This window comes from Habropoda laboriosa, unplaced genomic scaffold (genome assembly GCF_001263275.1).
Source record: "Habropoda laboriosa isolate 0110345459 unplaced genomic scaffold, ASM126327v1 scaffold9, whole genome shotgun sequence".
Taxonomy (NCBI): Eukaryota; Metazoa; Arthropoda; class Insecta; order Hymenoptera; family Apidae; genus Habropoda; species Habropoda laboriosa.
Genome location: NW_017100191.1, coordinates 2900357 through 2912539, shown reverse-complemented (window position 1 = coordinate 2912539; position 12183 = coordinate 2900357). Strand labels below are relative to the sequence as shown.

Genomic DNA, 12183 nt, shown 5'->3' with positions numbered 1-12183 from the left:
GGCTTCCCATTAGGGAGAAACGGGGATTGTGTGAGAATCTGGCTTTTGGGACCACTGTATCTCATGTATACTCAACAATGGATCTCCCTGGTGGAAAAAGAGGACCTAGATCTTACTCCGCACAAACGACCTTCGGCACGCACTGCTTGTACTCCACAGGAAACGGTTGTCAGATTGGCTGTGGACAGTTTTGTGAGATTAGGTTATAATCTTGATGATTACCTAGAATTATGATCCATGTTAAGTGCTTCTGTTAGATTTTTGGCGGTGTTTCGGAGGAGCTAGAATTTTTAAATTAAGTTTCTCATCGAACAGGTGATTTCAAAGGTTTTCTCTTATGAGTTTATTGAGAATTTCACTGTTCGCCAGACTATTGCAATAGTCTTCCAATATTAGCACGCAATTCTCTAATTGGTTAGCTTTCCAATTTCCTAATTTGATCGCACACATTATTTCCACACACCTTCCACACTTGCAATTAAATGCACTGCAATAACTATCTTTTCAAAATCATCCAATACTCGATATTTTCTCCGCGGAAAGATTGTTTTATTTCAATTTTGAAATTATAACATTACTTCACCCCTGAATTTAATGTTTCTCTGTCTGAAATATTACAGTTCTTCAAGTCCTTCTACCGTCTATTGTACAATTTTATGTACCCCATGCAACTTTTTTTCCCGATTCACAGCTTTATACGTCGATCCACACGAGTAATTAAGCACGCTGACACGGTTCCAGAGGAAATTCTAACTAGGGAAAACGTAAGAGAGGAAAGAAACGATACTAGATAAGGCGGAATCTGACTCACGCGTAACCTTCTTGCATGGCTATTGACAGAGGACGAGCTACAGATAAACTAGATAAATGGTAAAAGGCAAGACTTGGTTGCTGCAAGAGTGAAACAAAAATTCAGGGAGACACGGGATTCCATTGATACATCGTCCAGAGTAGCATTCTGAGCACGTGACGCCAGGTTCCAGTAACATTGAAATATTTGTTCAAGCATATCAAGGGAGATCAATGAAGAAGATTGCCTCAGACCTTTGTTTCTTCGATGCAATTACAGAATCCTTGGTTACGTTGCTTAATAATGACTGAACAATGTTTGCGCAGTGCATAATTAGCTATTTTCCAGCTAATTGGACGATCATTTAACTTGGATAGCCATAACATAAGATATATTATGGAGAATGATTAATTATTGAGGATTAGGAAGGATTGGATACTTATTGGACATAGATAGAGTAGATATTTCTCTTAGAAATTTCTTCGCATGACAGCATGCAACGTGAGAATTCACCTGCATACCGTTCCAGATATAAATTTTATTAATATTGCCCACTCAACAATTTGTAAAATGCAACTTTCACTTGTACAACAGGTATATAACATCCTCGTAAACTTCCTCCATGTTACATGACCAAATCCATTCCAATAACATACCTCGGTAACTTCTCTATAAATCAAAATAAAAGTTCCAATTTAAAATGAAAATTTCCACGAAAATGTCCTCTGACATGGAAATCCATTTCTTTAGAAAAAAACACACACACACACACTAAATCCATCATTGTGAGAAATTTCTCAATTTTTCTGACATTAAGAGCATACGTCCTTCAAAGAGGAGGGGAGAACACTCTTTGTTTCACACAGCTTGGGAACTGGCGTTAAAGATAAAAACCGTCTAATAACTTACGCAACGTTAATATCGCAATTATGATTCGCACCGTTGCTCTTGTCTTTTCCCTCTATCTCTAACGGTAGCTAGAGCCCACTAATCACCGTATTCAAATCCAGCTTGTGCGGGCATTTACACACTCACACGCCTAAGTGCTCGGTAGATTAGAAGCAAGGAAGCGTCCTACCAACAACGCCATGGTAATAATAGAAATTATACCACTGCCCCGTTGTTGTGCACATTGTTCAAACTGAAAATAGTTCCTTGAAATTCATCAATGGTTCTTTGAGGTGTATTCTAGCTTCCTATGGCTCATCTTTGCTCTTCGTATCACTGTTATTTTATCTTCGAGATAGATTGTTGGAATGAGATAGATTTACATTATTTAAAGGAAGATTTTATCGAAGATATTAGTTTTCTTTAGAATCTTTGAAGAATTCCTAACCTAAACAGTAATTTTTCTCTCATAAGTGAAGACGTGCGAGCTATCGGAAGAATTGTAATTAAAATATATTCCATTAAAAAGAACTGTGCTCAAATTAGTTCAATATTGATGTAATCTGATAGCCAAAGAATACTAATGTCTAATGATACAATAAGTGAAGAAATATTTTCCCACTTATCGCTTGTCTCTTTCCACGATTCCTCAACTTCGCAAGTCTTCGCGTAACCCGAGATTCCACTGGTAATCTAGAACTGAAATAAAAGTGAGTTCATGGAACGGAATGGAAATGATGTTGATGTAACGCTTGAGACAAGACAATCTCATAAAAGGGAATCGTTTCTGATATGCTGAAACAGAAAGCTGTTCATCTCCCACATATGTAACGTTTCCAATGACACTCACAGAGCGCAACGTCCCGAAGGCGATCTTATAGGTTCATTCGTGCGCATGCGTAGGAAGTTATTCCACTTGTCAAACAGCAACGAACGTGCATATAAGTACTTCCACCTACTTTTACCTCTCGTCGACCTTCGCGGTACGACTTACTTTTCTCGATCGAGCAGCGACCGCTCGAGATCTCGACGAAAATGCTTCTCCTCGATCGATACACTCGCATACGTTCATTGACAGCGTTCATTGATAGCGGGAACGCAAGGTTAAATTGCGCTAAAGAAGCGGCTAGATAAAAGCCGTGTTGCGGGAAAATGATATTTTAAACGGTCTTGTTTAGGTTACGTTATCTCCGGACACTTATCAATTACAATGGTTATCGATTAGGGTTAAGGTATGGAGTGTTTGGAATGCTGCAAGTAAATGTGGATATTTGTTTAGCGATATGTTTCGTATTCTTGTATCTGGTGCTGCGGAGTATTTAAGATATGCGAAGTGGCTGATACGAGGATAAATAACGTGTGCAGCAGTTGACAGTGAAATACTATAGGATATACATTTGATTATACACTTGCTTTTATATTTATTAAATATTTTATTTATTATAAGAATAATTAAGGATATAGGAATAGTTAAGGTGTTTGAAGCATCAAAGTACCTAAGGTATTTAATATTGAAACGAATAATTAAGGTATCTGCAATATTTGATACTTAATATATTAAGTATATTTAGTAGTGTGCGATCGGAGCCTCCGTACTCGTAAAAGGGAGCAAATTAAACAACGAGGAAATTAAGAGAGCACCTTGGCTATGAACGTAGAGCCCGGCTTTGCCGGCATGAGGTTGCGGGGCTCAATTCTCGGCTCCTCTCTTAGTCCCTCAAACTTTTTCTCGGCTTGCTACAGCAATATATATATAAAAATATCTTAATAACTGAAGTATCTTGGAGATGCATGAATACCTAAAGCACCTAAAAATATCTGAATTAAGTACCTGAAGATATTTAAAATATCTATACATAAGATAATATAAATAACCTGAGTATCTAAAAATATATCATATATTTTATCGTAAACCTATGAGACCAACGCAAATCAATTGGTTAAATTGAATTTTAAGGACGTGGAACTGATGCAGAATAAAGTAAACATCATAAACGGTAATCATTGGAAGAGAGTACTGGATAAAATAATAAAAATTGAAGCAGAATACGTGAAAACGTGAAAATAAAGACCGTTATAAAAATTTGCGGGACAACAAGAGCCTGTGCAGGCGTGGTGAATGCATTATATTTCTTCTCATATTTCTGCCAATACCTTTGTTAGAACACTCGAAACATGATTACTTTTAAACTTCTGATCGATTTTACGAACGCGCTATATTTGTTCGACGTAGTGTACCTGAAGTGTCTATAGTGCCCGAATACCCAAATTTTCCTAAACATCTCAGGATACCTAGATTTCTGCAAATACAATTACCCGATGCTAAAGTTGTACAAGTACTCGATAGGGTGCTCGAAGTACATGATCATGATTGTTATCTGAAGTGGCCGATACCGAATCGACAATCGTAAACCCTAAAAGAGACCACTTAACTCAAGGGTGACGCACAGTTATCTTACAATTAGATCAAAATTATCGCTTCAGATAAAATCAGACAGGAAAAGATGACTCACCTATTCTTACGCGGCAGTGTCGTAATAGCCATGTTCAAGGACCCCTCGTAACGATGATTGTCCTCCTTCGATCGCCTGGGCAGCTCCGCGCAGACACCCTGCGTGAAACTGTAAGTCCTCCGTTTCTTCAGGCACAACATCTTTGGTTCTATCTCTAACGCTTGGACCTTCTTCTGTTATCCTCACTGTTACCTCATAACTGATCACCAACACGCGCACTGTCCATCCTCGTGTGTCCCTCTGGCTGCACTTGATGATTACATTTAGCCGCGTCAACCACCTGAAGATAGTCACGTTTTCATTTAAACCACCTGTTGCACGGATTACCCCTTTTATCTCGCGAATCTTTACGTATGCATGTATGTACAATCGTTTTGGTTATGTTCGTTATATGGACACGCTTGGCTAAACGATAATCGTACCTCGTAATATTTTAACAGATTAATAATTAATGTTTCGATAGTTTTTCCTTTCTTTTTGTACGGGTTTTCGAGGAGGGAGGATGTAGCTCGGAAGAGAGCGGAACCGCGAGGGGGAGCCGATACGCGCGCGCAGCAGGGAGAGAAACGTCAGGCTCGCAGCAAAGTTATAACTGTACTGAAGGCTGCGCCAAGAATCTTTCCTTGGGCGCGAGTGCGCCCGGTGATAATGACCCCCACGAAAATTACGGGGCCACCAGCCGCCGCTGGTCCCGCATGCATTTTTAATTGCGTCCCTGCCACTAGTATTTTTAACACCAGAACTACCAGCCGGGTCAAAATGACCCACATAGCGATTTTCAAAAAGTGAGATTTTTATGTAAGTAAAACGTGATTGGGAAATTAGATTCGTATCGGTACAAATAGAAACATACGTGTAGAAAATAAATTCGGAAAGTTACAAACAATAATACTTACCAGTATCGAACAATCACTTTTTTTTTTCGAAAGTTGCCAAGTTACTACACTAAGTTGCTTAACTGTGGCCGGTAGTTATAGTGTTAATGCACCTCCTCCGTTTCGTTTCGGTGTAGGATTAACATTGTCACGAGCAAGGAAATATTCTAAGGCATGGTAGTAGTATTTATATAGGGTATTTATATATAAGTAGTATTTATATATAAATTTTTCCACTGATATTGAACGTGCGACGAAATAAACAAAAGGAGAATGTTTTTTACAATGCGATATTGTAGCCGACATCGAAACAAATTCAACGACCTATGAAATGATCTTGAACAATAAAAAGAAAATATTTAAAATGTTTCTTCAAGCTGTATAGAGTTTATTTTACTCAGTTTTTCTTACCTTCAATAGTAGCGGAAATAATTTGGATGTTTATTATAAGTTAGACACCCTGTATAGTTATATTATTAGACCTTTAATAATAATTTTTTTTTTGGTGTAAAATTAAAAACGTTATAAGTAGACGAACGTTGTAATGTAGAATTGTTACTTAATTTTTTTTTAAAGATATTTCGGAAATGCTATTTCTATGCTTTTTGTGAAATCCACAGATGTTGAATAATTTATGGATATTTTAATCATTAAGTATAGCTAAAAAATCTAATACTTAGAAAGGAAGATTTTTCTTAAAAACATCGATTTTGACGAACTCGATGCTCGAATGGTCACTCTAAAGTTGTAAAACTGAAGCGAAAAAATCCTCAAAGCTACTTCTTCTTCGCACTTATGAATTTCTAAGAACTTTATACATTTCTTCCGCACGTTGTGGACATAAATATCAAGCAGCAATGATTTTCAATGCCTCGAATCTGCAATGGATGCCGGGAATCGACGGTAGACGCTCCTTTCGAATTCCCCATAGTCCTTCCCCTGGTGTTGTACGTGGCGTCAAAACGGCGTCACCCCGCATCGATTCTCGAATCGAAAATCACCGAGAGGCGAGATCGAATGTTCAAATAGAGATCACGAGACGGGAATAACAAAAGCGTGGCTGGTGTAATCGCCGCTTTCGAGCAGCGGCGGCCACACCGTTGCTTTTTTCACCTGAAATCCACTGGATGGGAAAACCTCGATTACACACTCTCAGGATTGTGTAACAACGCCGGTAAAAATTAATTATACACTTCATGCTTTCGCCTCTTCCTAAATTGTGCACATTCTCACTGCTAGTAATTAACTGCCTGCTCTTTTCTTTTTCTGTTTGTATTTTTTCAGTGTGATTTTGGTTACTTTAGTTATAATTTAAGGTTAGGTTAAGTTAGGCGATGCTCTTATTTACTTCCTCTATAAACATTTTCTTCTTCTTTTACGTTTGCTTGTTTTTCTTTGCTCGACTTTCTGCCGTACTTCTTGTCGTACAATAAAGTAAAACATTCGTAATTACTATCATTTTCATGCGGTCATAAATTAAATTTAACGAAGGGATGCGTTCCTAGTTGTCCGAGGAGAATATTAAATATATGTATGTGTATAATAGAAGTGCTTGGATTATAGTGGATTCACTTGTTGAGTTTTACTTTCTCTATGGTGCTTCCTACCTTCTTTTTCTTACTTGTGAATTACTAGCGAATAATGTTATATTAATTATTCAATGCACTTTGTATTAAAATAAACGTATCTATGCAGTTCTTTCTATCGGGCTTCACGTGTTTGAGTAAAAAAATTTTTAGCTACTATGATCTTAACATTTTCTATCCGTTGCCATCAAACACACATGTTTCTTTCCTCTCAAAAGACAGTATCGAAAAGCTAATAATATTCTTTCGAAATTTTCAATTTTCTTCCGTTTCCACGCCACAATTTCCTCTCATCACCCGTTAAACTAACTAAACTAAAATCACAACGAAGCACTTTACACCTCGTATCTTTCCCCATTTCCTCAAAAAGATGAACAGTAAGTAATGAAATTCACCACAAAGTGGTGTTTAATAGATTCTAATAAAATTTCCACGCCACAATTTCCTCTCATCACCCGTTAAACTAACTAAACTAAAATCACAACGAAGCATCTTTCCCCATTTCCTCAAAAAGATGAACAGTAAGTAATGAAATTCACCACAAAGTGGTGTTTAATAGATTCTAATAAACGCAAATTGAACCTGATCCAAGGTTATTCGCGCCTTCAAACAAAATACCGGCCCCACCGATGCATAATGAACAGCGGTTAAATCATTCAGAAGGTACTCTGCTCGCTATTACACAAATAGATTAATCCAGCTTGGTGGGCTGGCGTATCCTCAGCATGAAATTGAAATTATTACGTGCGCACGCGATTTTCCTGGGAAGGAACGAACACGACGATCCACCTCGAGCTCTAATTCCATTATCGAGCCGCTTAAGGTCGCCTGATTAATATCGTCCCGGTGGCGAAGATCGCCACTAACGACCAATTATCATAGGAGGACGAAACGGCTATCAGACAAGCTGAATTCTCTCTAGCCAGCGTCGATGATTCAAGCTCCCCCGTGAATTATTCATTTGGCGTCTAACGGATAGACTTGGCAGCAGAATTCACGCGGAATGCACTTCCCTTCCTTGCTGTATACGTGTCTGATTATTCCTCTTCTTTTTCTCTCCTTTTTTCCATTTGTTGTTCTTACTCCCTGATAAGAAAATTGCAGGTTATTAAGATTGGTTATGGTTGGATACATATCAAAGAGTTTGTAAAAGATGACTTTTTTGACACGTGCGATTTTTGTTTTGAAATCCTCCGTGTTTCCTAGTTTCATTTATGGTTACTGTAGATTTCCAGATCTTTTCTTCTTCTTCTTTTTTTTGTTTCTCTGATAGGAAAATTGTAGATTATTAGGCTTGGATATTGTCATATATATTATGGAGTTTATCGAGGATTTCTTTTCTTGTCGTTTCAATTTAACCAATTTCCTATCTCTATCTTCCGTTGCATTTTTATCACAGACTACTCTCTTCTTCGTTTCCTATCAGATATTCGACCATCGCTGTATCACAGACTCCCATTACACGAACTGTTCCCATTATCGATTCCCTGCTTTTCTTTTCTCAATTTGTTCCACCTACAAAGACAGACGTTTACAATTCCTTGGTATTCTGGTGGGCTTTCAATCACCTGGTCGAGGCCCCCTTGTGCACCAGCACACGGTATTGTGGTGTGAATAGAAAGAGCAGCTTGTCAGGTAGACCGGTTGTTGGCTACCTAGCCGGAAATACAACCGCTTTCCTCCATATTTATACATGAACCAAGCGTACTCGCAGGTTCTGTTAAGTTACGCTCAATCCACAGCATCTGCTTGACGTGCCTCAACACCACCACGCTTTTCACTCGGTTAGAATAAGCTGTTGTGGTAGAGGTTGATCTTTGTAACTTTTTCTTGAAATTGAATAACATTTCCACGGTCTTGGAAATCTTGAGCCTTCTGAACGGAGACACTAGTCTGACGAATGTTAAAAATGTTTAGTATATTTAATACTTTATGTTGTTGAAAGTCTTAAGTGAAACCTTGAGTAGCTGAATTTTCGATAGTCTTGAATATTTGAATAAAAGCGTTTCGGGTTCTTGGTTTCTGATAATCTTAATTCACAATGAATCTTCCGAGTATTCTATAGATTTTTAACATTCAAACTCTTGAAAATTCGGAGTTCTCCAATTTCTGAATAAAAGCTTTACGTTTGAAAGCAGGAATCATCAGTACTCAAAAACACCCAATCTATCCTCTCTTAAGGCTCTCGGAGCCATTTCCACTTATCCACAGAATATTCCTTGTGATCCAAGAATACAGTATGATGAAACTGCTTTGAAACTTGTACTGTACCTAAGAGGACAATCTCTATGGCCATCGCTACTGTTGTAAAGTGTCTGATGCACTGCTTCTCAGATGGTGAACGTGCCTGTTTATGCTGTTTGATCGATCGGGATTCATTGACCTAGAACTATTATGCAACTTAACTCGTGGCATCGATGAAAAGATCAATCTACTTGTCCAGACTAGGTGTAGTCGATACCGTAATGACTTGCAAAGAAATAAAGCTTCTTTTTCTTTCTTCTTCTCAAAAACATATGCATAATACTGGGTTATAGAGTACTGTTAGAAATGATTCAAGTAATTTAGAATAACTAATGGTCCCTGAAAAGGTGTTTCGTTAAATATAGGTCAAAGCTTCAAGGCTGATTTAACATGATCAAGATTCCAGTGTTTAATGGATTATTGAAGGAACAGACTTCTCGTTAACGTCAACTTCCTGTCTCATAAACTAGCATCCTCATAATTTGCAATATTATTTCAAAGATCCTTGTATTGTCCCAATTATCGTAATACAGTTAAACGGAGCATTTCTTATGAAAAAATGTGTCAAAATTGTAAAATAAAGCTTTTATCTCCAGCAAACTTAACATTTATCTTAAGGTGCGTATCCATTTGTTGCATATCCGCGTATCGTATCACCGTTGCAACGTTGATACGCGATACAATATTGTTTTTAGACCATATTGACGGTGCACGACGACGTACGAGCTTACCTAAAACGGGTAACCAGTCCTTTTCCAGCTCCTTGTGACGCTAATTTTAAACCCTCCATCCTGCAGAAGGGTTCATTTTGTAGGTAGAATTTTAAGGAATGTGACCATATTCTTTTTTTCTTAATTTGAACATCTCTAGCCCATCACAGAGAAATTTACCAAAATAAGAATTTATTTATAATTTTCGGTATTATAAAAATCATTTTTCAAATAACAAAAATATTAATAGAATAGGGTAATCCTTTTAGATTAAAACAAAAAAATGTGAGCTCAATTCGAGCAACAGTTTCCGAGATAAACACTGATAAACACAGCTTGTTTTCATAAAAATGGGCAAAAATTGTCGAAAAGGTCCGTATTTTTTAAACGAACTCGAAACCAGGTAAATGATGACTTAACCACCCCCGAATTTCACATGTACCTACTACATTGCTTTTCATTTGGAACGAAATCCCTGATCTCGACGTCAAGAAGTGATCGATTTGGCCTTGGAATCACCCTGTATCATATTCTGTCGTCGATCTGACAAAAAAAAGCGAGTTAAACTGATATACAAAACAAAAAGCTAATATTTTTTTCCGTTACTTTTTTAAAATTTTTTAACTCGTATTAAAAATATCTTGGACACACCTGTGGACTTCTCGCGACACACCGGTTAAAAATCAGTGCGCTAAAACAATTGTTTTACCAAGCATTCAAACATAGTGCAACTTTCAATTTCCCCCTTTCTACAATTATTCATTTACGCACGAAGAAAAAATAAAATCTAAATCCAGCAAATGTTCAATCATAACACATCATATTAAACATAACCTAAAAGTCCAACTGTAAAAAACGGGTATTATACACCATAACCACAAACCACAGCAGCCTAACTGCTAGTAAACAGAAGATCCAATAACCCAAACAAAACTCATCATCATTCTGTAAAGATATTTCCATCTGTTGCTGGTATAATCTTGTGCAGGCTCTTATTTCAAATTCTTGCATGATTGCCCAACAATTTACAGCTGGGTGGCTAGTTCATTAAAAGAAGAAAAAAAAATTCGATTTGAAAGACTCTGATATATGGCGCACATCAGAGATATACGGTAATGCGTTATGAAGCAAGAAGAGCCGCCTTACAGCCAGGAGTAAGTGCAGTTATGTTGCACTGACCGCTACGAAGTACAGGCTTGTTGCCATGCAATGTGACGTTTGTGAAATAAAATGTGTGCTCATGGTGATGGGGGGACCGTAGGTGTAGATTCACCGGGGAAGAAAACTGTCACCACTTTGTCGTACTTTGCTTTGTGACTCTGCAAGTGGATGTTGGAACAGGAGGAGAATTTCGATCATATGAAAATTCTTCAAAACTTGTAACATCTAAGAAAAACTGTTCCACAATATGATCATCGACCGCAACTATCGATAATGATAGAAGTCATAGTGATTTGTGAGAAAATCCGTCCCGAAGACGGTGAAGCGAGCATCTTAAAGCCCCTTTGGGTTTTTCCCTGGGCCTGTTCGCGTAGGGGTGGACAGGGATCGGCAGGATCGACCGCGTCCTTACTCTTCCCGAGACCTTCAATGTACACTTTTGCAAACGACGTCCGATTAACGTAGATACAGATTCTGAGTAAAATATTTTGTTGTGGAGAACGTAGATACGTTTAATGAATTTTACGCCCACCCTACGCTGAGTTTAGAGTACTTTCTGACAGATTGTAAAGTCGATCTGCCAACGTGGTTACCCAAAGTTTTTCTGCAGGTATTTGCATAATTGGACGATCTCGATGATTATCATAGTACACCATCGCATCCGTGTCTCACTTTCATACTAATGAAACGCATTTCGCTTTCGTGACTAGCTGACGCTGTACTTTATCTGTTTATCTCTGCCTCTCTCTCTTCTCTCTCTTTCTAAAATTTGCAATGCTACTGCACATTCGTTATCGCGAGGTAATGTCTTTCATTAACCCCTTGTGTTCCTCGGTGCAACAATTTTTGAAATGTTTGCAAGAAATGGTTTTCTTGAACTTGATAGTACTAGATGACTGGTGTATAACTCTGTGTTACATTCTTCCATTCATTTCTGATCTCTGAGTATGGTAATTAGGGTTGGTGGAGTGTAATATCTTCGGTAAAAATTTTATAGTGTTGTGTTATGCATATATGACTGTGTTACATCTTCTTATTGGTTTTATCTTCTTGGAGCTTTCTATGACATTGAATGGAATATTTCTTCATTCTGAGAAAATGCTCATTATCCATGCATAATATTAATATACTTCTCTAAAACTTCATTTTTCATACGCTTCCTCGGTTTAGATTTTTAAGTAGGATTTCTTCGCTTTGGAAGAATCTTCGTTAAATGTAAAAGTAAATATATAATTAAGATAAAATTCTTAAGTATTGTACAAAATTTTTAACACTTAGACTTTTGAATGTCCTAGTACATCTCTTGATAATATAAATTCCTCTGCATTCCAAATTTTAAAAATGAAAATCTTGACTGTCTTAAGTGCTTCCTACAAGTAGAAAAATCTTAATTATCATAAATTTTGAATGAAACTC

General features: G+C 37.5%; 1 protein-coding gene across 1 annotated transcript in view; it reads right to left on the bottom strand.

The window, feature by feature from the left end:
• The window catches only part of LOC108570118 (protein cordon-bleu), a 94893-nt gene extending 90562 nt beyond the window's left edge, over positions 1-4331 (bottom strand). The window contains exon 1 of the mRNA XM_017931914.1: positions 4192-4331. Coding sequence (XP_017787403.1) covers positions 4192-4331 — 140 coding nt within the window. The remainder of the gene's footprint in view (positions 1-4191) is intronic.
• Positions 4332-12183: the final 7852 nt, after the last annotated feature.